The 24,430-nt window shown below is 63.3% G+C and overlaps 2 protein-coding genes across 2 annotated transcripts in view; both read left to right on the forward strand.

Moving 5' to 3' along the window:
- Window positions 1–9,176: 9,176 nt before the first annotated feature.
- ASCL5 (achaete-scute family bHLH transcription factor 5) lies at window positions 9,177–10,806 on the forward strand. Its single transcript, XM_070384658.1, has one exon. The coding sequence runs from the start codon at window positions 9,639–9,641 to the stop codon at window positions 10,179–10,181; it is 543 nt and encodes a 180-aa protein (XP_070240759.1). The 5' UTR covers window positions 9,177–9,638; the 3' UTR covers window positions 10,182–10,806.
- A 649-nt stretch (window positions 10,807–11,455) lies between these two features.
- The window catches only part of CACNA1S (calcium voltage-gated channel subunit alpha1 S), a 56,697-nt gene continuing 43,722 nt past the window's right edge, over window positions 11,456–24,430 (forward strand). The window contains exons 1-2 of the mRNA XM_070384657.1: window positions 11,456–11,702; window positions 13,162–13,267. Coding sequence (XP_070240758.1) covers window positions 11,551–11,702; window positions 13,162–13,267 — 258 coding nt within the window. The 5' untranslated portion in view covers window positions 11,456–11,550. The remainder of the gene's footprint in view (window positions 11,703–13,161; window positions 13,268–24,430) is intronic.

Consider the following 24,430-nt stretch of genomic DNA (forward strand, 5'->3'; position numbering starts at 1 on the left):
ACTAGTTCCAAGCACGTGGCAGGTGCCCTGTGAGGGCCCCCTGTCCAGTCAGCTGAGGTCTGTCCCCATTCAACCCCCACGTTCCCTGCACTCAGGGCCTAGGCTTTTCACCCCGCTGCCGAAGGAAGCCTCTGCACAGAAAAGTTTCACATTTTCGGCCCAGGGCCTCTGCAGAGCTGCTCTGCGCGGACGTTAGACGGTAGATGTGGCTGTGAGAGCACTTGTTTTGATCAGCCTGGGGCACTCGTGTGACCACACGCGCGGACACCCCTGGGGACCGGGAGAGGGGCCCGCCCTGCAGGAGGCGGCTGGCACACGGCAGGCACGGGCCTTTTAGGGGAGCGAGGCACACAGGCAGTACAGGAACGGCAGGCCGGAGCGCCCCAGGGAGAGTGTCCCCAGAAGCACAGGCCCGAGGATTCAGGGAGGAGAAAGCAGAGGGCAGGAGAGGGCGGGGGCATTGTGGACATGGAGAGACCCAGACTGTCTGCAGGGGGGATGGGTGACCGGAGGTCGGGGGTGCCCCAGGAGGGGAGCTGCCCAGCTGAGAGGGGAGACGGGGAGGAGAGGGGAGACGGGGAGGAGAGGGGGCCGCGGGGCAGCAGACACAAGGGCGTGCGGTCCGAGGGAGCAGTGGTTAAAGCGACCTCTGGAAGAGGGAGCTGAGTGCAGAGGAGTCCGTCCGGGTGGGCGTGCGGGCAGGCGGCAAGATGTTCCTCACAGGGCCCCCCAGGGCGCTGCCACCCCACAGCAGAGGGCCGGGTGGGCTCCAGGTCCTAGCTGGAAGGGACCGTAGAGGCTGTGGTTGTAATCACGTTTCGACCAGACGCAGAGAGCTCTGATACTCTCTAAACCGTGGAAACCTCCTGAGACAGACGGGAGGGTCCTGGGGCATCCTGAACCCACAGGAGAGGGACCCGGGGGTGCTGCCAACCCACGTCCTCCCAGGGACTCGGGGTGAGGACCCTTCCTCATAGGGACGTGTGGATGGCCCGGCGGGGGGTGCGTACGTGTGAGCAAGGGGAGTGCACTTCTTCCTGCAGACGCAGACCACCCGGGGGACGCGCGTGTAAGCAAGGGGAGTGAGCTCCCTGCAGACCCAGGCCACCTGGGGGCCGCGTGTGACCCAGGGGAGTGTGCTTCTCCCTGCAGACCCAGGCCACGGCGCTGTGTTCCCAAAGGCCTGCGGCCTGGTGTCACCTCCCACTGACAGATACCCCGGATCCACGCGGCGGGGGGGACTTGGGAGATCTTGAACTTCTGTGGCCCCCGAAGGTTTTTTCTCACGTGACCCCAGCCACCTACAAGGGAGGCTCCCTTGTGCGGTGAAGGGAGCAGAACTTCCTCCGAGTCTGCAGCGGCTGGGACCTTGGGCACCTGGGTTGGCGCAGGGCCGGGGCAGCAGCCCTGGTGGGAGATGGGCACGCTGCTGGCCTGGCAGGCAGCCCGCGGGGCTGGAGGCTTCCGTGCTGCCCCGCAGCTCGGGGCGACTGGTTGCAGGGTCAGACAGCAGCCCCTGCAGAATCTCCTGGTTTAGGCTTACGGAGCCTTTATGGCCCCTGGAGGTGATTTCCCTTCCTCTCTCTTCTCGCTGGTATCAGCCCTGACTAATCCCAAGTTCCCTGAGCCCCCTGGAGGGCAAGCCCTGGGCCAGCAGTAACCGCAGGGCCTCACGGGACGTGCAGTGGGCAGCAGTGTGCGTCCCTCCGGCCGGCTGGACCCCGGGCGCCCACTGACCTTGTAGCCAGGGTCCCGCCTTTGCTTCCCTCTCCCAGCCCCCCGCCTGCACCCCCAGCCCCATCCACTCCCACGAGGCTTTGGGCGTCTCTGAGCTCTTGCTACCCACACCCTCTCTGGCATCTGCAGAGGGACTGCTTTATCTTGGTGAGGCTTGTCACATTAGCACTTAGGGGGCTCCGGGCTACACGTCCAGACGTCCTGGCTCCTAAGCTGCAGCCCCTCCCCACCCCCGCTTTGTGTGCAACTTACAGCCGGGGGCAGGGCTGGGGGTGGGGCTGCAGCACAGCCTCCTGAACCCCTTCCTTCTGCCTCTCAGGCTTCTCCTCTCCTCGGGCTGTTAAGAAACACTCACTCCTGGCAGCCTGAGGACGCCCGGCCAGCCCCAAGGTGTACTCCAGTTTCTCTCGGATGCCACGTTCAACATCCGTCAGCTGTGTGACCCTGGGAGAGTTACTTTACCTCTCCATGCCTCAGCTTTCCTATCTGTAAAGCAAGGGTGATGATCGTCCCTGCTTGGAGGATTCAGTGCTTGTGCACGCGTGTGCATGTGTGTGCATGCGTGTGCCAGCATGTTCATGCACAGGCGTCACTGAGGAGAGCGCCTCACGCGGAGGACACCGCCCTGTGTCTTCACTTGCTCCTCACCTCCTTCGGCTCTCACCTCTCAGATGCTGTAGTGAGCGGTGTCTACTCAGGAGCCCCAGGCCTGCGGGTGGATCTCCGCTCTGCCCTGAGCCAGCTGTGACCCTGGGCAGCCGTGCAACCCTGGACAGCCGTGTGACCCTGGGCAGCATGCGACCTTGGGCAGCCGTGTGACCCTGGGCAGCCGTGTGACCCTGGGCAGCCGTATGACCTCCTTGGGCCTCCACGTCCTCATCAGTAACGAGGGCCACGGCCCCCCCCAGGGCTGTAGGGAGCACGCTCAGAGCAGAAGTGAAATGCGAGGCACAGCCCTGCCCCGTCCACCCGCCCCCCTGGGCACAGCAGTCCAGGTGGTCCCCTGTGAGCGTCCCAGAAGGGGGTCAGGGGACTTTGGCGTGTGGATCCCCCTGGCAGGAGGTGCACGCCGAGTGCGTTCACCTTCTTCAGAGATGTGAGTGAACGCAGTTACCCTAGTCCTTCTGAGACCTGAGACAAGGGCCGGGCCCTTGTGTACAGAGTTTCCCCTCTGGACGATCCCCAGGACAGACGTGGCCCTGGGAGCCACTGGACGCAATGCTGGGCGGGGGTGGCACCTGCTGCCTCAGGCCCATCAGAGCCACATCCCAGGATCTTAGTGCTCCGGGGGTCCTCCCAGGGCCAGGCCGGCTGTTCTAGCAGTACCAGCTGCCAGGGATCCCTGGCACGGGACTCATGTACGGCTGAGGCGTCAGTGCCCCCATTCTGCAGGTGTGCAAACTGAGGCCTGTGCAGTGGCTCCCTCACCAGTCAGGCAGAGTCAGGACCCAGTCTGGGAGGTCCAGCCTGCAGCCTCGCCTTCCCCTTGTGGGGCTGCCACTCACCTGGGGCTCCTGGGCTGTAAGCCATTCCCAAGAGCCCGATTCTCCTCCTGGGGGCTGGGGGCAGCTGCCTTCCAAATCAGCCCCTGGGACTCTCCAGCACCATAAATGCTGGGTACAGTCAGGCAGTTGGGAAGGATGAGCCCCTCCGCCAATGCTGGCCCCCACAAAATCCTGTAAAGATGAGGACTCTTCCCCCAAGAGTGGAGCGCCCCTGCGTGGCTAAGAAGGTCCTCAGGCCTCAGCCTGGACAGAGCCTGGTGAGCCAACCCGAGCACTCCCGCAGCCTCTCTGAGCTGCCAGCTCCTCCTCTGTGACAGGCTGAGGGCTCTGGGCCACAGAGAGCAGGGTGCCCCCCAGGCCAGCCTCGAAAGGGCCCTGCCCGCGGCCTTCCTTCTGCGCTCCCCTCCCGCTTCCAGAGTCCTGGCAAGGCGCCCACTCAGGGCTCTGCAAGGCTCCTCTCCAGAAGTGGCTGTATGCGGCAGCCTGGGGCAAAGCCACGACGAGGAGGATGGCGAGGGGGGCTCTGGGCTGGGGGGCTCACAAAGAGCACTGCCTCGCTTGTTCATCATGCGCCAGCAGGGCACAGGGGTTCAAACCAGGCACCCGAGCCCTGCGGCTGCCCGGGGAACAGGGCGTCACTCTCTAGCAAGGGCACTCCTGGGCTCGTGATCGCCAGGCCTGTTGCCCCTTCTCCTTGGTCAGATCCAGAGGATCTTGGAGATTCTGAAATGATCATTGTTGAGTTGAACCTGTTGAATATTGGGCTGAGAAGTGAGGTGATCCTCCTAGAAATAATTACCGGCTATCAGACAGACTCCCGAGGGAGACCGTGACTTTCTTATTTAAGAAAAGAAAAAGCATTTGCTTGTGCTGGAGATTTTAAGGTGAAATTCCCTGAAATGTATTCTACCCAATGTTAGGAGGCTTTAGAGGCCCACTGGGGGTTTCTGAGCTAAATGCAAGCAGCTCTCTGCACTGCGGGGCTTTCTCTGGGACGCATCTCCAGGACAGGATGAAGGGGCTCGGTTCTCAAAGTGTCTGATCGCGGAGCACTCTGGGGAAAGCTCTCAGCGGACACCTTCCCTGGAGGCAGGGGTGGGTGCAGCCCATGCATGCTGTCACTCCAAGTCCTTGGCTTCCTTACAGATTCTCCCAGTTCAGGGCACCAGGGGCAGGGGAGGCTCTGAAAGATTTCTTTGTGAAGGTGCCGACATGCCCCATCAAGCATGATCTACTGTACGAACCCCCGAGAGGAAGGAGAGGCAAAGGGGTCAGAGAGCTCGCCCCCCGCCAAAGCCCACTTCCAGGCCCGCTCTGGGTCTGAAGTGACACATTCAGCCCGTTTCTGGCCTCAGTCCCCCCTCTGGCTCCAGTCCTGGCGCAGACAGTGAGAGAGGCTGGAAAGGTGGAATTGTGTTATCTGCCCTGTAGATGGCCCAGCCTGCTCAAAGCTCCCCGCCCCTTGGCTTGATCATGATGGGTCATCCCTCCCCAGGGCTACCCATGACAACCAGCAAACATCTCTGCAGCAGGTACTGTGCGTATCAAAGATGAAGCGAAGATGAGTTCTTGCATTTACTGTTTACAGCCTGGGTCCGGGGGCCGTGTCAGGAGGGGCTCCAAGCAGAGGGCTCTCCAGTGGCCTCCAGGACACTAAGAAGATCCTCACATATCACCCTGAACAGAGCCTGGTGAAGGCCACTGGGGGTTTGAGAGGCCCACTCAGGGTCTCTGGGTTAAAGGCAAGCAGCTCTCCACTGCCGGTCTTTCTCTGGGACGCGTCTACAGGAAAGGATGAAGGGGCTCGTTTCTCAAAGTGTCTGACCGCGGAGCACTCTGGGGAAAGCCCTCAGCAGACACCTTCGCTGGAGGCAAAGCCCACGCATGCTGTCTCTCCAAGTCCTCGGCTTCCTTACAGGAAAGGAAGAGCACATGGCTGGGGGAAGGGGGTGGGGGCGCCAGGTGACCGTGGACACCTCGGAGGGGAGGACCCGGGTGGGCAGGCCATGCTCCGGAAGCCATCAACAAGGAGCTGAGATGTGCCGTGGGCAGAGGTGGGGGGGTGGGTGGGCAGTGAGAGCCTCTGGCAGGATGCAGACAAGGAGCTAATGCGGGGGGGCAAATGCACCTGATGCAGAGTTGCGAGCAGCGAGGACGGGGGAAGGGAGCCCAGGAGACCCTGCTGGTGGCTGCCTGACCAGCGCCCAGGGCAAGGAGCCCTGCCTGCGAGGAGCCAGGTCCCTAGAAGGGTGGAGAGTGCCTCGTGGGTGGCTCCCACGAGGCAGCCACCGGTGCCTCATGGGCGGGGACAGCCCCGCACACACTATTTCAGAAGCACACTTTTAGCTAGTAAGTTGATTCATACTGACACAATCTGCGGTTTTTTGGTTCAAAATCCAAAATATGTTTAATGACACACCTTTCCTGTATCTGTATGTAATGAACAGTTAACTGATGGGAACTGACCCACCCCCTCTGGGAGGTTAACGGAAAACCTCATGGCTCTTCTTGGAGATCCTCCCTTACTCTGAATTTTCCAAAAGCCCTGGGGACTCGGGTGGGGGGAGTCCTAGTGCATTCCTGACCTTGAATTTCAGCAAACTGCCGCTGCTATTGCTCCTCGCCGCCACACGGTGTCGCTGTTGACACTGGTTCTGCCCAGTCAGGGAGCAGAGGCCAAGCATTGGTTCCCAGCTGCGGGTCAGATCCTGCTGGGGTTCTGCGGATGAAGGAGGAGCCTGGTTCTGCAGTTCTTAAGCTCAGGCAGGGGCCTCCTCGCCGGGTTCCCGGGGATACGGCTCCAGGTACTTGACTCTGCCTGGCCCTCCCCTCCCACGGCCATACTCCTTAAAGCATCTTCAAGGGGCATTAACTTCCCAGGACCACCCGGGGACCTCTGGCACCACTCTGACCTGGCAGGAGCTCAGCGCCCTCATCTGAACCTGAAGAACAGCTCCTCCAACAGGAAGCATAGGTTAGTAAGAGCCCCGTGTTAGGTCAGCACCGCCCTTCTGAACTTTTGATTCCAATGGGAAACTCTAGGAGAAATAGAGGGGGAGCCGGGGTGAGGGGAGACGGATAGGGGTTCACGAGATCACTGACTGTGGAACCTTGGGTAAGTAACTTCACCTGTATGAGCCTCAGCTTTCTCACCTCTAAACCGGATGAAATGAGCATCCCTGGTGGCTCAGTCAGTAAAGAATCTGCCTGCAATGCAGGAGACCTGAGTTACATCCCTGGGTGGGGAAGATCCCCTAGAGAAGAGAAAGGCAACCACTCCAGTATTCTTGCCTGGAGAATCCCATGGACAGAGGAGCCTGGAGGGCTACAGTCCATGAGGCCACAAGAGTGGGATGAACGAATTAGCGACTAAACCACCACCACCTCACAAGATGGAGAAGGCAATGGCACCCCACTCCAGTACTCTTGCCTGGAAAATCCCATGGATGGAGGAGCCTGGTGGGCTGCAGTCCATGGGGTCGCTAAGAGTCGGACACGACTGAGCGACTTCACTTTCATGCATTGGAGAAGGAAATGGCAACCACTCCAGTGTTCTTGCTTGGAGAATCCCAGGGACGGGGGAGCCTGGTGGGCTGCCGTCTATGGGGTCACACAGAGTCAGACACGACTGAAGTGACTTAGCAAAAAAACCTCACAAGAATGGTGTAGGAATAAACGTGATGTTTCACTTAAAGCACTTGGCAGGAAGCCATGCACATCAAGGGTAATAAATGACAGCTGTTACTGTTACTATTTCACTAAGTGTTTTGTGCACGGCTCCATCCCAGTTCCCAGGGCTAGAACAGACGCCCTCTTGAGGATAACCTACACCCTACGTCCTTCTGCTCCTCGCCAGGGTAGAGCATTCCACAGAGGAAAACACAGATCACAGATCACCTGCAGCCGCAGCCTCACCTGAGCTCACTGCCACGGTATCAGTTAGTCGGTCAGCAGCTCTTTGCGACCCCATGGACTGCAGCACACCAGGCCTCCCTGTTCATCACCAACTCCCAGAGTTTACCCAAACTCACGTCCATTGAGTCGGTGATGCCATCCAGCCATCTCATCCTCTGTTGTCCCCTTCTCCTCCTGCCCCCAATCCCTCCCAGCATTAGGGTCTTTTCCAGTGAGTCAGTTCTTTGCATCAGGTGGCCAAAGTATAGGAGCTTCAGCTTCAGCATCAATCCTTCCAATGAATATTCATGACTGATTGGATCTCCTTTCAGTCCAAGGGACTCTCAAGAATCTTCTCCAACACCACAGTTCAAAAGCATCAATTTTTCGACGCTCAGCTTTCTTTATAGGTCTTTATAGCCACATTATCAGTCCTTGTCTAACAGGAAAGACAGACCTGGTTCAAGAAACACATGGTCAAGCTGTGAGGGTTCTTGCTTCAGTGACTATCTTATAAACAATGTAAACAGCATGTAAAGAAAGTGACCAGGTGCTGAACACCGAAGAGACACAAACACTCAGTTGTATTTATTCAAACTGTCATTAGATGTAAATAAATTTCTGACCTCTACCAAATTATATTCAAATAAATTGAATTTGAAGAGGCAGGGATCACCCGGGAGAGGACAGTCTGGGTCTCGTATTTTTCTAAAACAAGAGGACTGATTGCAAATAATTCTGAGCACCCCTTCCATGCCCGCACTGCAAGGGACTGAGGGGCACTACCTAAGAATGAGAGGAAGCCCTGCCCTCTGGCAGCTTACTGTCTGGCTGAGACTCAGAGCACACAGCCTCGAACACCCATGTCGGGGGCTGGAGAATTCACACAGTCAGCACAGGCAGGACTGGGAAGCAGAGGGGCCACGACTGGCTGGGTCTTTGTCAGCCAAGGGGTGAGGTCAGGAGCAGGCAGAGTGTCAGGGGAGACTGGTCCTGACGGAGTGAAGGGACCGTTTGGAAGAGATTGTCTGGAACCATCCCTTGAAGGAAACTTCCCTCCCAAGGGGGTCCCTTGGAGGCCATGGAGCGGGGAAGGGGTGTGTGGTCTTGTCCCAAAGCCTCACATACTCTTTCAAGAGCAGGTGCTTAGGGGACTGTTGACTCCCCAGTGCCCCTCTGCAGAGGGCGGAGCTAGCCGGGCCCAGCCTGGGAGCTGGAGGAGGGAGTGATGAGAAGGTGCAGGGACCTGTCGGGGGTCTGAGCCACGTCCCCGGCTGGGGACAGAGGCGGCCCTCTGTCACACAGAAGGCCTGGCTCTGCTTCTGGCCCCTGCTGCGCCATAACTGCCCCCAGGGGTGGCGGGACCCTGAGGTCTCCAGTGGGGAGGGCACGATTGCAGAGCATGTGACGGGGCAGAGGGTACCGGCGGGGCACGCAGACACACAGGGAGAGGGCGGGTCAGTGACGACAGAGTGGGATCTGATAATCGTGGGTGGGGGTGCTGGGAAGGGGTTGGTAGCCCCTAAACGCAGCCCAGGCCAATCATTTCTAAAGCGACAGCGCCTGAAGTCTGGGAAAGGCTGTGTGTAACTCAGTCCCACAACCAGCCCAGCTTCCTGTCTCATCCACCTGGTCAGTTATTTAACAAGCACTTACCTGTGCAGACTGGACCGCCAGGCTCTGCGCACTCAGAGGCAGGAGGGACAAACCCAGGGGGCCGGAGCCCGCACACGCCCCCTTCTCCCCCTCCCCCCAGCTCCCAACCCTCCCCCAGGCGGGGGCCCCGCAGGTGCGAGTGAGGAGATGTGCCCCTCACTCTCAACGGAGAGGACATCGCCGGGCACTTTTATAAGGCAGGCCCTGGAGGAGGTATCTTCGGGTGTATTTCTTTTCCTACTTGGTCCTCATACCGCGTTGTTCTCCTGGGAAGGATGTTTTAAATCTCTCCCTACTGGAAACCGTGGCTCAGAGAGGTCACCCCAGCAAGAAGGGGTGAACGGGGGTCCAAACCCTGCTCCGCGAGTGTCTTCAGCAGCCCACCGCCTCCGCTCCTGATGCTTACAATTGCCTTGGAGGGTCGCGGGGGTGAGGGGGGACACAAAGGAGCCCCCAAAGAAAGCCCTTTTCTAACTGACATGTTCACTCTCCTCTTTAGAGACGGTTCCCCCGGAGCCTCTGCGGCGCGGCGCACTCTAAGCAGCAGGCCAGGGTCCCCGAAGGCGGCGAGGACCAAGAGCCCAGCGCGGGCCGCCGGAGCCACAGAGTCGCGCCCCTGGGAAGGCCCGCGCCCGGCCTGGGATCCCGCCTCTGCGCGGCCGCCCAGTCCGCCGCGATGGCGCGCCTTAGGGGGACCTCGGAGCCTCCCCCGAGAGCGGAAATAAGCGCTGACCAGTCCGTGCGCCCCGAGCCGCGGCCGGCGATGTGACTCGCCCCGCGCGCAGGGCGCGCAGACCCCGAGCCGGGGCGACTCGGGGCTCGCTCGGTCCGGCTCCGCGCGGCACCATGAACGAAGATTTCTGCCGGGCGCTGGCGGCCCGCCGGCCCGCAGCGGCTCCCGAGTGCCTGCCGCTGGGCATCGGGCCCCCTCCGCGGCCGGCGCCCCCGGCCGGCGCCGAGCCCCTGGGCGCCGTGCCCTTCCTGCTCTACCCGGGCGCCGCCGGGCCGCCCTACTGCGACGCCTACGCCGCCGCCTTCCCGGGAGCGCCCTTCCCCGGCGCCCTGGGCGCCTGCGACTACCCCTTCGAGCCCGCCTTCATCCAGAAGCGCAATGAGCGCGAGCGCCAGCGCGTCCGCTGCGTCAACGAGGGCTACGCGCGGCTCCGCGGCCACCTGCCCGGCGCCCTGGCTGAGAAGCGGCTCAGTAAGGTGGAGACCCTGCGCGCCGCCATCCGCTACATCAAGCACCTGCAGGAGCTGCTGAGCGCCGCCCCCGACGGCGCCGCGCCCCGCGAGCCCCGGGCGGCGCCCTCCCTGGTGCCCGACTCGGCCGAGCCCTCCTGCGGCTCCTCCTCGCCCTTCTTCGAGTCGGAGGAGTGCAGCCACTGAGCAGGGTGGGGCTGCCCAGGCTCGGGAGGCTCCGGGTCCCCGGGGTTCCCGCCGTTCTACACTCCGGGGTCCGCCGCATCCTCCCTGCGCCAGCGCCACCCCGGCCCGGGCCCTTACAGCGGGCGGACACGGGGCACGAGTGAGGCCACCCCGGGGTCGGGCTCCGGCTTGGCCTCAGCCCCGCGCGGGAACAGGTCTAAGCCCAGGCTCCGGTGTGTACCGGGCCACTGCGGCCCTGATCCCTAACCCCGGGGCCCCAGGCGCAGCCCAGAAGGCAAGCCTGCTTTGATGGGCGGGCCTCGCCTGGACTCTCCAGGAGATGGCCTCAGACACCAGCGTCTCTTTGGGAGCTTGCCAGCCCGCCTCCCAGGGACACCCCGAGGGTGAGCTGCAGGCCAGGCAGCTGGCACCCAGCCCGGGGTGAGGGCGGCGGGGGAGGACGTGTGGTCCCTGCTGCTGCCTGGCTTCCTTACAGGAGGACCCAAGGCTCCCAGCCCCCAGCCCGCAGTGTGGCCTCTTCCTTGCCCAGTTCAGGAGGGGACCTCTTCCCCTCATCCTGTGCTCTGTGGCACGCGGGCCGCGTGGTGTATGTGCTGTGTTCGCACCAAGGGGCTAAATAAAGATGCTGGGCTCTGTGGTTCCGGGTCATTGTCCACCTCTTTTCCCTGGCGACCCAGTCTCCTTCCACTCAGAGCACTTGCCTGTGGGGTGTTCTGTTCGCTTATGCATTCAGCTGACGTTCACGCAGAGCTCAGTACCTGCCAGGGGCAGAGTCCCAGGGGCAGACACCTGCCCCTTGCACAGTTAGGGGCAGTGGGGTGGGGTGGGGAACACCCCGGGGCGTGGGGGTGAGATTGGAGGGTCTTGGGGGTGTGGGGGTGAGAGTGGGTCAAGATGGCAGGGAGGGCTGTGGATTCCTACTGAGCCGGGCCACCCAGCAGCTTTTCCGGACCGTGTCTTGGGGTGGGGAGGGGGACTAATCTTGAAACCCAGGAGCTGGTGTCGGTGGCCCCTCAGTAGGCTCAGTGAGGCTGGGGGCTCCAGATCACTTCCTGAGCTCTCCGTCCGCTACTCCAGCCTGGGCCCGCATGTGACCCTCCCCCTGCCTCTTTGGGGACATACCGGGATGCCGCCGGCTGGGCCGGGGAGAGGTGACAGCTGCCTGGCTGTGGAGCCCAGGGCTGGCCAGTGGGGAGCCAGGGGAGGCTAATTTTACCCCCGGAGCAGGGAGAGTGATCCCGCCCCGCCCAGCTGGCTCAGCAGGGCAGGCGCCCCAGCTCAGCCGCCCAGTCCCGGAGGCGGGGGCGCTGGGACGCGGGGAGGAGAGGACAGCGGTAGGGGAGCAGGAAAGGCTGAGGCCGCGGGAGCCATGGAGCCGGCCCCGGCCCAGGACGAGGGCCTGCGGAGGAAGCAGGCCAAGAAGCCCGTCCCGGAGGTCCTGCCCAGGCCGCCCCGGGCCTTGTTCTGCTTGACCCTCCAGAACCCCGTGCGGAAAGCCTGCATCAGCATCGTCGAGTGGAAGTATCCTTCAGGCGCCATGCGGAGGGGAGGAGGGGGCTCAGCGATCACAGGCTCTGGAGGCCGGGCACCGGGGCCTGGGGGTACAGCCGGGGGCCTTTGGGAAGGCAGCCCTGGCGCAGGCACAGGGGCTGGGGGTGAGGCGCAGGGCCCCGAGGCCGCCTCTGGAAGGTGCTGGAAGGCGTGGAGGCCCTGACATGGGACAGGGTGGCGGAAGCCGGCAGGCTGGCTGGGAGGCCGGTGGGGTGGGCACCGAGCTCTGTGTGGATATCAGGCCCAGCTGGGCCGCACGTCCTGGGCACAGGGACGTGACCCCCTCCACGCTGGCATCAGCTCCGGGAGGAAGAATGATGCAAACACCCAGCTTGCTGGGCCAGGGGGAGATATGAGGGCAGAGGGAAGGCCGTTGTCATGGGGCGCTGAGTGCGGTCATGGGGCGCTGAGTGCGCCGGCTGGGATATTTGGAATGTTTCTGAGGGAAGGCCGTTGTCATGGGGCGCTGAGTGCGCCGGCTGGGATATTTGGAATGTTTCTGAGGGGCTTTGGAAGACTGGGCTCCTACCAGCTGGTGCCTAGAAGAAAGAGAGTGAAGGGGCTGCAGGGCGGGGAACCCGGAGCCGGGCACCCGGTGGGGCCCGGCCTGCCCCACACTGCTGTGCCCACCCTGGGCCCCGCCCACTCCGTCTGAGGAGCCGGGGGCCTCTCTTGCCTGTCTCCCGGTGCCTCTCCAGGTCTCTGCCCTGAGGCCACCTCGCCTCAAACCCGAGGAAGGTGTCTGGGAAGGGCACGGGGCCTTCCCGTGGGCTGTGGACACAGGGCGCACCCCCACCATCCACTCACGCACAGTTCCACTCCTCCACCTTCACCCCTCAGTCCCCACCACCCCCACCTCCCCTGGTGGCCTCCCCCAGGGCCCCTACTGCTCGCCAGCAAGTCCAGGGAGCCTGGGGGTGCCCTCTGGAGACTGGCTGGCTCGCCCCGTGTAGGGACACTGGGACCTGGGGGTGCAGCTGCCTCAGGGCAGTCTCCCCCGCTCAGGCCGCAGAGGCCAGGTTTCAGGGCGCATAGCCGCTCCCCGTCCCGCCCCGGGGGCCTCGCCCAGCTCGCACCAGCCCAGCCTCCCTGGATGCTCCTCCGAGGCCCCGAGGACTGTCTGACTGTAGCACCTTCGAGGGGACAGAGGGGTGGGGGGCCGGGCGAGGGGCGGGGATGTAGGGACTGAGATGGGACTCAAGACTCCCTGAGCGTTGGAACTGAGTGGCCCCAGACGGGAGCCAGCGCCTCACGGTCCCTGAGCGTCTCAGGCACCCCTGTTGGAGGAGGGTCCCCGCCCGCACCCCCGCCAGGAGCAGAAGTGCGATGTGGGCCCGTCCCTGGGCCTTGGTGTCCACAGAGGCCCCCAGCGCACTCTCTGCTCCACCCGCAAGTCCCGCGCCTCACTCTCTCCTTAACTCCGCCCCAGACCCTTCGAGACCATCATCTTACTCACCATCTTTGCCAACTGCGTGGCCCTGGCCGTGTACCTGCCCATGCCGGAGGACGACAACAACAGACTGAACCTCGGCCTGGTAAGAGGGTGGTCCTTCCCCTGCCCGCCCGCTGCCCGGTGCGGGATGCTGGAGCTTCACCCCCCACCCCCCCAGGAGGATACAGACCCGTCCCCGAGACCTGCAGGGCGGGCTGAGCGGCTCTGAGCTCCGCAGGGAAACCTGGCTGGGCTGGATTCCGTCATAGCAGCAGCCAGCACTGAGAAGTACCCGCTGTGCCAGCTCCGTGCTAAGTGCTGAGGCGGTCCAAGCGCGGGCCGGAAAGGAATGTCCAGACTCGAGAGCATTTCAGAAGGGAATGAGTTTGCTAAGAACAAAGATCAGAGAAAACGGGGGCGCTGCGAGCTCAGCGGGCCGACCTCCTAACAGACCTGAGAGAGACAGTGCTTTCCTGGTTTAGGAGCCAATTTTTATAGCCTCAAGACAAAGAAAATTCCTGCTGGAAGGTTGCTGTTAGGTGATTGGTTAGGGTGGACTTCCCTAGATGGCACTAGGGGTAAAAAAATCCACCGCCAAAGCAGGAGGCGTAAGGGACACGGGTTCATTCCTGGGTTGGGAAGATCCCCTGGAGGAGGTCATGGCAGCCTGCTCTAGTATCTTGCCTGGAGAATCCCATGGACAGAGGAGCCTGGTGGGCTAGTCTGTGGAGCCACAAAGAGTCAGATACGACTGAATCAACTTAGCTCGCACGCATGCACGATTGGTTAGGGTGCTACAGGCTGAGCACGGGGCTCAGTGTTCTGGCCTAATTTTGAGTCAGGAAGCTTGTTAGTGATGATCAGGGGGCTTTGGCAAAGGTTACAAAGGGCCTCAGTCAGCTTTGGAGGTGACCTCGGCTCTGGCTCCACTCCTGTGGCCGTTGGGCTCACCGCTGAGCGCTGTGGGAGAGTGGCCGTGTCCTCCACACCACAGCCCCTAAGCCAGGCCCGTTTGACAGATGCAGAAACAGGCTTAGTGAGGCCAGGGGCTGAATGCTCATCTGCCTTCCCTGGGTGTGACTCGGAAGAAACGCGCTTCTGCGGAGCTTGCTTTTCCGGGGAGCTTGTGTCAGCACCATGCTCCCTTCGGCCCAGCACCCACAACACGTCCTCGGGCCAGGGAGTGCTGCAGCTGGAGGGGGTTTTCCAGGGTCAGGCTGTCCTGCTCCTCCCGCCTCAGCCTGTTTGTGATGAGAAAACTGAGGCTTGGAGACGATAAAAGACGGACTTACCTGAAAACCAGATCATAGTCAGATGCCCGACATTGCCCAAGCGCTTATTAGACGCCCAGTTCTGTGCTAAATGCAGGATTTTGCATTATTGTCTCTTTTACTCCCCCGTGAAGGCATTAGACCCATTGTGAGACAAGGAAGCTGAGACTCAGGGGGTCTGGGTACCCTGCCCAGGGTCCCCCCACGTGTCCGTCTTCCCAGAGAGTCTCAGACTCAGGCTCTGACTTTCAGACTTGACTGGATCGCTGTGCCGCCAATGCGGCAACAAGCCGGACGCCCCGGGAAAGCCCCTGGAGGCCGTGGCCCTGGGCATCTACCACCCAGGCTCCCGGGGGACAGGGCGGTGCACCCCCTCATTTCAGCAGACTTTTCGGGCACTAACTCTGCAGGGAGGGCAGGAGGAAGCTGGCCGCATGCTTCCAGGGCCTGGAAGGGCAGCGCTGTCTCTGCCTCTGCATGACGCTGCTTTCCATGGGATCCATCTATCTTGGGTTGGGGAGAAGCTGGGAATCTAAGAGTGTGCTTGGCTATAACTGGAAAAATGCAGAGAGTGGGATCCGACGTGGTGAAGGCAGGTGTGAGGAGGCGCTCCTCGGAGCCCTGGGTCCTGGGATGGGTCCCTTCTCTACGCCCTGCGTCCACCCCGCCCTTCAGGGGTTCGTGTCTGGGGGTGTCATTTCCATTTCAACTCCCTAAGAGGTTGACGGCTTTGGAAAGGCGCTCCATCCTCCAGAGAGCGTCAGAGATCTTAGCGGGCACATGGCTTTCCATCTTGAAACAAAGCAGCCCCCCAAGTCTAGAGGGTGCTGTGGGCTGAGTGACAGAGTCTGTAGAGACGAGGAGGACCCCCAGGCAGGACCACGCGGGAAGCCTTCCCAGACAGCCACCGCCACGGCGAGGGTCGGACCTGGACAGGCTGTCGCTCGTCCGTGAGGGACCCCGACTGTGATGGCCCGAGAGGGCGGGGACACTGACGGTCACACGGCCAGCTCCCCGCTGAGGCCTCCCACCTCCCCTTGTCTGTTACATGTTCATCATCCCAAAAACCAGCGAGAGGGAAGTGAGGGTGGGCAGAGCAACGGGGAGGCATCGGGGGCCTTTTTCTCTTCTTCCCACAATTGGCTGCCTTACAAGAACCTGAGGAAGGCCTGAGAACTCCCGTCCCCCACCCCCAGCCATCCAGCAGAGCCACGGTTGGGAGAAGGGAGGCGTCCGGACCACCGTTCACTCTCTTGTTCATTTAACAAACATTTGTCGAGTGTCTGTTACGCCCCTGGCACCACGGGGGTTGGCCTTGTGAACGAGTTCCCGTCTGCACAGACATCAGTCCAGTCCGTCAAACAAGCATTAAAAGGACAGGAGACGTGCAGGGTCGGGCGGGGGGCACAAGCATGCTGCCCTTGAGGGAAACCTGTGTGAGCCATGGGGTCAGAGAGGCCCCAGAGGGTGGCAGGTCTGGCCTGGGCCGGGAGGGCAGAGCCGGAGTCCCGGAGTGTGGCCTGCTCGGGCGGGACCCGTGCTCGGGACGCCGCTCTGCACTCAGGGTGGCAGTGAATCTTTCACCATCTCGTCTCTGTGTTTTGTAAGCAGGGCCCAGCAGGTGCACGGGCCGGGAACTGCGGGCAGTGGCTTGCTCATGGTCCCGCCTTCTGCCACCTCCCCGCCTTCCCTGCCTCGAAGGACAGACTCTCAGCTCAGGCCCTGCCCGCTGGGGCCCTGGGCCCCTGGCAGGACCTGCCCGAGGTCCTGGGAGGGTCAGGTCTGTGCGCATGCGCCGTGTGGCGTGTCCGGACAGCTGTCCCCAGCCGGGGCTGCCTGTGCCACGGCCCGGTCAGCAATGCCCTGCACAGCCCCGCCCCCACCCCTCCGGCACTCAGCGTACCCCTGGGGGAGGCCTGTCCCCCTCAGGTGGGGGCAGTGGGCCTGTGTGCAGGGCAACACCCAGTTCCACCCCCGGCTCAGGCCGGGGCGCAGCCGGGTCATTGGGTAGGGGGTGCCTGGGCGGGTCTGCGCCCGCCAACATTAAACAGGCCGTAGCCCCCGACCAGGAGAGGCTGCCAGGGGGAGAGCAGTGGCAGGAAGGCGTCCCAGCACCTTCAATGGCGCTGGTCCTGGGCCAGGCCCGCACGCGCCCCGTCCCTGGGCGTGCCGGTCCCGCAGCGGTCCAGAGGGGCACCAGAGCTGCAAGGACCCCCAGGCCTGCAGGGCGGGGGGCCACGCAGACATAGGGCGGGGGGCACGAGGTGGAGACGTGAGCTGGGGTCGGAGTGGCTCTCAGGCACCTCGGAGAGCGGGCTGGGGGTGGGGGCAGCAGCGCTGTGTCTGGTGAACAGAGGCCTTGGAGACCGTGGAGGGGGTTGGTTAGGAGGTGGGCTCCACAGACCTGGCGCCTGACGGGTGTGGGCGGAGTGTGTGGGGGGGCGGGGCTTTCAGGGAGGGTGACGAGCAGGCAGTGGTTTTACAGGTGTTCCTGGGGGAGGGGACAGCCAGGGCCACCCCGGCCCTGCAGGTGCGGCCCGAGCCCTTAGGCCCTTGGACGTGTGGGTTGGAGCCCTGGACCACAGAGGCTCCGCCACTCTGGGTGACTGCAGGCCAGTGGGGGCGGGCCTCGTGCGGCCCCGGGCAGCTGGCCCCTCGCTCAGGAGGGGAGCCCTGACGCCTGCTCTGGGAACGAGCCCCCAACCCCAGGAGGCCGGGGCCCCTCCAGGAGCCACTCCGGCTCCACCCACCAGCTCTCACCCAGGCTGACGGGCTGAGCTGGAGACCCCCGTGACGCTTCGTCAGGGGGAAGCCCTGGGTCAGAGCAGCTGGGGAAGCCAAGGCCCAGAGACAGCCAGGAGGCCTGGGGAGACGCCGTGGCAGAGATCCATGAAGGCGGGATCGGTGCCCACGTCCCGGCCACCGTGACGGCGTCCCAGCCAGCAGGGGGGACGTGGGCCCTGCCTCAGCCAGGCTGGAGACACAGATGGTGGCTCAGAGAGGAAGCCCTGGGGCTGCAGCCGTGTGATCTCGGGTGAGTTGCTTCGCTTCTCTGCGCCCTCACCTGTAAAAGGGGTTAGCACCGTAAACTTCCGAGAAGGTCCTGCGTGAGTCAAGCCCTTGTAGGCTGTGCTACCTCATCTATCGCACAGGAGCCTTTATCGTGCTGAGTCTCAGTACCCCTGTGGGGACTTCCCAGCCACAGAGCCCCGGTCACAGGGGCCCTGGGTCGCTCTGGACTCAAAGGATACAACTCGTAGCGATGACCAAAGGATTATCTCAGACAAAATCTTCCTCTTCACCCCAACCACTATCTGTGTCCAACCTCTTTAACCCTTTTCCTCTCCTTCCAACTGACTTATCTGGACGGCTTTTCTGGCCTCCAACCCCTCCTTCAGCCGAACGCCATCATCACCATCTTCGTCTTGGTTGTCACCTGTTGGGCACCTGCCCTGTGCCGGGCACTGCTCTGACATACTCAGGGCCTCGTCCCCCTGAATGCCCGCCGGGGCCCCACAGGACAGCACAGTTCTATAGACGAGTAAACTGAGGCACAGTGCCCGTCCAGTGGGCTCTACAGGCAAACCTGGACCCTTGACTGGGCACTGCGTGTGGCTCCCTCCTCATCAGAAGGGGACGCAGGAGGTCTCTGCTTCCCCGGGGAGTGGTCTTGGGTGGGGCTGGAGGAGGGGGCATCCAGGACAGCAGTTCCTGGCGCCTCCTCAGGACCCCTCTCTCTAGACTGTGGAGTTGCTGCCACGCAGGCCAGGGAGGGTGCTCAGAGATCCAGCCCCGCATCCATGACCCCCAGAGGGCAGGCAGGCTGCTTCATGTCTTCAGGACTGACCGGCACTGACTGTGCCAGGGTCCCCCAGCCTCGTGCAGGCTGCGGACACCGGTCACACAGGGCCAGCGTGTGTCAGGGAAGCAGGAGGACGGAATAGACCCTGAGCCACCCTGGGGCCGGTGCAAGGGCAGGGCCGTGGAAGCCCAGCAAGGACCCAGGGCACCGGCCGCAGCCCAGGACCCCAGGAGGTCAGCTCTGCCGCTCTAAGGCTCACCTGCTCCGTGAAGCCTGAAGGGGCCCTGCCCCGGGGGGACTCCCGACTGAATTAATGAAAGGAAACCTTTGGGAGCGTCTCCATGCAGCCGGGGCCAGACCGAGGGGACCCACCTGTGGCAGTGGGCAGAGGGACCAGCTCTGGGACAGGCTAGAGACACTGCTTTAGCTGCTTGTCTGTCACTGTGCCCGCAAGCAGAGAGTAAAGACATGACTCTGATTAAAACAGAGAAGGAACACAGGTCATAGGCTGACTCAACGCATAGCAACCAAGAAGCAGAGTACAGCTGGTTCAAAGAGAATTCGAGAAACAGAAATCTATGACCCTGGAGAAAAAATGACAGGCTAGGGTTGCTGGATGAGACACACAGCGGGCCAGAGTCCTACAGGGCGCGTCCATCAGGGACGGTCTCTATCAGGCAGGACTCTGTGCTCCTACTGGGCAGCATGCTGAGAGTCGGAGGGACAGCCCCAGGCCAGTGGTTTCCAGGGTAGGAAGGGAGGGGCTCTCGGTAACAGTCTAGAGACTGGTGGGAACGTGCGTCCTGAGCGTGTGTGAGTGTGCGTCCTGGGCGTGTATCTTGAGTGTGTGTCCTAAGCGTGTGTCCCGGGCATGTATCCCAGGCGTGTGTCCCAAGTGTGTCCTGGGCATGTGTCCCAAGTGTGTCCCAGGCGTGTGTCCCAGGCGTGTGTCCTGAGCACGTGTAAGCGTGCATCCTGGGCATGTGTCCTGAGCATGTGTAAACATGCGTCCTAGGCATGTGTCCTGAGTGTGTGTCCTGGACGTGTGTCCTGAGCTTGTGTCCCAGGCGTGTGTCCCAAGTGTGTCCCAGGCGTGTGTCCTGGGCATGTGTCCTGAGCGTGCCGCTCACATGTACAAGGCAGAGGCCGGGGGTCTGCTTGCCTCCCCCAGTGCACAGGACTGCCCCCTCCTGCCAACCCAGAGCCGCCCACCAGCGGGAGAGGCGCGGCGGAGGCCCCGGCAGACCGCTCAGCCAGGCCTGCTAGCTGAGGTTCCAGCAAGGGCCCGGTGCTGATTTCCGAGGTCTGGAGGGTTTGCTGACACTGGTCAGGCTGGCTTGGGGCGGCCAGGGGGCTGAGGGGCCGGCCCTCCCCGCCCCGCACCTGCCGGCTGGCCGGCCCCTGACATTCCTAGGCTCAGGTTGCTGTCTTTTTATAGGGTCCGGAATGCGCCCTCTGCCACTCGGCCCGCCCCACCTCCCCAGGAAGTGGCCCACACTGGCCTTGCCTGTCAGAGACCCCGGGCCAGCCAGGCACAGGGGTCCAAGCCCAGGCCACTGCTCAGGGGTCTGGCGAAATGCCTGCCCTCTCCTGCTGGGGGACTCAAATTCCCCACGCTCCTTTGCGCCCCCCTCAGCCCAGGTGCTGCATGGGCACCGAGAGGGTGGGTGGACAGAGTTGGAGCTGCCCTGCACACCTGGCCCAAGCTGGTCGGCCCCGGGGGACCCAGCGGAGCCCAGGCCTCAGGCAGCCGCAGCGCCTGCCACCTCTGCCCCGGTCTGGCTCGGACACAGCTCCCTGCAGTCTGTGAGCCCCAGCCGGGGGAGGGGGGTCCCCATCCTCCAGAACTGCTGGGGGAGCGCGTCTGTGCGGCCACACGGGGGTGGCTGAGGAGGTGGCTGTCGCCTCCCCTCTCTGTCCCCTCCTTGTGTTCCCAGCCCACCGCCAAGCCCTGAGGAACCCAGGCCTGGAGAGCAGAGGACGGGATCTGACGAGCCCCCCGGGGGTCCCGTGTGAATTTTCTCCCCTCCCAGCATGACGTGGTGGTTGAGGTCACGGGGCCTGGGTTCTCATCACGGCCCTGCCAGTTGGCTGCTGTGTGATCCTGGAGAAATTACTTAACCCCTCTGTGCTTTGGTTTCCTCATCCGTTCAGTGGGGGTAGGAGTGCTGCCCTTCCAGGCCCCTGTGAAGATGACGTGCGTGTGTGTGTGTGAATCTGTGTGCATGTGCGTACATGTGTGTACACGTGTGCACGCGCGTGCATGCATGTGTGCGTGCACGTGTGAGTGTGCGCGTGCACGTGTGAGTGCGTGTGTGTGTGTGTGTGTGTGTGTGTGTGACTACACCAGGGCCTGGCGCGTGAGCTCAGTGAACCAGTGCCGCTGTCAGCTCGCCAGCCCAGGCCCCGTCTCCTTCCCACCACATGGGTGCCTCGCTTTCTTGCCCCACCAGGTGACCGGGCTCCCCCTGTGGCCCTCAGCCCTGCCACCCTCCTTTGGACACACTCCTGACCCCCCACCCAGCGTGGGCCCCACAGGAGCTGGCTCTCCTCCTGGGAAGGGAAGCAGAGGCCAAGGGGGGCGGGCTCAGGTCCCATCCATGCCGGGAGGGTGCGTCAGGATGAATGCAGCCACTGCTCTCCCGCCAGCGGGCCCTCCTCCCAGCCTGGAGGCTGAGGGGTCCTGCAGACACACCCCAGGGCCTGCATTCCCGAGCAGTGGCGCCTCAGGCCGCAGGCCAGCTCCCCGGGAGGCCTGGGGCTGAGCCAGGGCAGGCGGGCCGGGGCCTCGCCCCCTCGCCCCCACCTCCCTCACATCTGCGCAGGAAAAGCTGCAGAGTAGGGGTGCCCAAGAGGTGCCCCCTTTGCTCCCAGAAGCCGGCTCTGCCTGGGCCCTATCCCCACCCCTCCGGGATGGGAGAACTGGACCACGCTTGGTCTCCGCTCACTCACTCCACAGCCTGGCCCCGGTCTTAGGTAGTGCCTGGGAGTGCTGGCCGGCGGCCCCGTCCACCCTCGCGGCCACAGCGTTCTAGACACGTAGTTCCCCAGGCCGCTGTCAGCTGTCCCAGCGGGCAGTTCAGGAAGCAGGAGTCCTTGGCAGGGCTGCCCCCTGCTGTCTTGGGGGTCCCCTGGTGCCCTCAGACCCTGCCGCAGCTCAGGGTGCTGTGAGGAAGCAGGCCCTCAAACCTCCAAACCCTGGGCTGAGGCTCTGTTTTGCTGGGGAGACGGCCCCCCACTTCAAGCCCTCCCATACACCAGGGTGGGGGGCTTTAGGAGACAAACCTCCCAACCTGCCCCCTACGTCTCCCGGGGCAGCGGGCCCAGGGTCTGCTTGGGGAGCAGACCGGGGAGGAACCGGGGTGGGGAGCATCTTGGAGCGGCAGCACCTGGGGGTCTGCTCTGAGCGTGGCCATGAGACCCCACCGGCACCCCCTGCACACAGGCTCCTTCTCTCAGCCAAACCCGCTCCGGCCTGTTGACGCAGACGGTCCTAACAGTGAACTCTGACTGGAAAAGTGGAATGCTCCACGCCCACCCCAGCAAGATTTGTGTCTGAATGGGTCACAGCGCCTGGGCAGTAAGTCAGGAGCCTCAGGCCTGGGGGTTGGGGAGGACCCGCCGCCTTCAGAACTGTGACTGGAGCTTTCTGGCTCCATCACCCTGTCCCGGACCAGCCTGCGGGGCCTTTCTGTGGGCCCTGCAGGGCCCGGAGCCCTCAAGGGGCCTCTGGTGTCAGGGATGCTGGGGTCCAGGCCTGCTGTCCTGAAGGTCCCAGTGTGGTCAGACAGGGGGACTGAGGCCCGCAGACCTCCGGAGGGAGGCCTGTCCTGTCCCCATCTCCCCACGGAGCCCAGGGCCTCGGGGCGTGGAGAGTCGGGCCAGGATGGCTGACTCTTGGAGACAGAGGCAGCAGCAGGATGGAGTGTGGCCTGAGCCCCGCTGCTCTCAGCCCAGGGCCTCGGAGAGTCTGGCTCCGCTGCCCCAGGAGCAGGTGCGTCAGGGTCACAGAGCAGGCCCACCTCCAGCCAACACTGGCCCTGGAGCCTCAGTGAGCGGCCTGTCTGTGGAGGGACGTTTGCTAGTTAAGGCCTTCCTTGCAGGGGTTTCTCTGGGGGCTCAGTGGTAAAGAATCTGCCTGCGATACCAGAAAGCCAGGTTAGACCCCTGGGTCAGAACGATGCCCTGGAGGAGGGCACGGCAGCCTGCTCCAGTGCTCCTGCCTGGAGAATCCCATGAACAGAGGAGCCTCGCGGGCTGCAGTCCAGGGGGTCGCACAGAGTCGGACGTGACTGGAGCGACTCAGCACGCGTTGCAGGTAGCTGGTCTCAGCTCCTGGTCAGACAGGCTCGTGATGCTCACTCGGGCAGTGCCAGGGCTCTGGGGTGGGCACTGTCTCCCTGCGTGGGTGTCAGACCCTGGGGTCCAGCGTCCCCTGTCAGAAACGGAGATGGCAAGGCCGCAAAGGCGTGTGGCATCAGAGATGGGATTTTCTGCTCTGTATTCATTCAGCAAATGTTCCTTGAGGCCCTACTGTGTGCCAGGCGGTCCCACGTGCTCCGGCATGGAGCTTTGCGGATGACCTGTGAGACCAGAGCTGTCTGTGGCTGGCGCGTCCTGTCCTCCATGGTCTGACGGGTGCTTCTCCCCTGTGGACCTCGTCGGTGCCCAGCTGTGCGGGCTGGCCCTGGGGCTCGCCGCATGGCTTCCGCGAGCCTGCCTTGGCCTGTGACCCGCCTGCATGCCTGGGGGTTGTGCGTGTTGCTCTGACGGTTCCCAAAGGCCACTTCTGGAGCCTGCATGGTGCCCACCGCAGATGGGGACCCATGCCCACAGACACCCATGCGGCCGCCGGTGCCGGACGCAGGGGACGAGGCAGCGGCTCCGGGCTATACAGTGAGGCGGGCGGACAGTCAGGAGGGACGAGACAGGGCGTGGCAAGCGGGGTTGGCTGCTGACAAACACCCCAAGTTTGGGATGAAGACAGCAGGGGGAGGGAAGGAGGGGTCCTGGGCCCTAGTGATAACGCTGGAGCTGGGGTCCCAGAGAGAGAAGGGTGCCGTCGTGGGGCTCTCTCGGAAGGACAGTCCCGGGAGGGCAACAGCAAGGGCAGAAGCCCTGAGGCCGGCGCCTTCAGCGGGGTTTCGGGGGAGCCTGAACCTGGCGTGGGGGTGGGGGTGGAGTCCCGCCATGAAAGCTCCCCTTACCCCCCACCAGCAGAGACTCAGGGACGCCGCCTAAGGTGACCTTTGCCCGTTCCCCAATCCTATTGCTGATGGGGACCACTGCCTCTTCTGTCTGGCGGCAGAGAAACCACGGGCAGCCCCAAGCTTCAGGACCTCTCGTGTGGTCTCGGGGCTGCAGCTGGGGGAGGGGTGGTGAAGAGCGGCCCCGTGTTTGCGGGGATGGCGGGACACACGGGAAGAGCTCGCCCCGGGAGCTGAGGGCTGTTGGTGGGTGTGAGGTCTGCTGGGCTGAGGGGCCCGGGGACGCAGGCAGAGGGGCGGGGCGGCGGGAGATCCAGGGGCCTGGATGTCACATGGGGGGTGTCCGGGTGTATATGGGCCTGGGAGGCATGGGGGCACAGGTTGTGTGAGTTTGGGGGCAGGTGGATCAGAAAACGTTAGGGTGCAGAAAGGTTTGGACATGGTGGGTACTGGGGCCCAGGGCAGAGCAGTGGGAGGCATCCAGAAGGAGCCAGGTGGGAGTCCCACTCAGCACGTTGGTGCCATCGGCTGAGCTGGACCGTGTGGAGGAGCGGGATCTGGGGAGGGGCATTCAGGTCAGAGGCAGAACACACGGAGCCCAGCCCTGGCCACCCCTGGACACGACCACGGGCCACGGCTCTGTGACAACCAGCAGGGCTATGCAGGGGGACGCAGGCACGGCCGAAGGGAAGGAGGCGCGGGGGGAGCAGGCCGCCAGAGAGCTCCGGGAAGGCTGGCCACCGGGCCTTCAGACGGGCCTCCAGGGCGGTGCTTAGCGAGCAGCGGGGAGAGAGCCAGGGCCGGGGGCTGCGGTGACTCCACGTGACCCCGTTCCTGTGGCCAAGGAAGGGGTCCAGTCCCCTGCCTCGGCGGGATGCACGTGTACACAGGGTGCCCACGCAGAGTTCGGTAACTCCACACGCTTCAGGGTCGCGCCGGAGCTAACAGCCGAGGACCCTGAGTGACCTGTGGCCTCGACAAGCTCC

Source organism: Bos mutus, chromosome 16 (assembly GCF_027580195.1).
Source record: "Bos mutus isolate GX-2022 chromosome 16, NWIPB_WYAK_1.1, whole genome shotgun sequence".
In the NCBI taxonomy this organism is placed as follows: Eukaryota; Metazoa; Chordata; class Mammalia; order Artiodactyla; family Bovidae; genus Bos; species Bos mutus.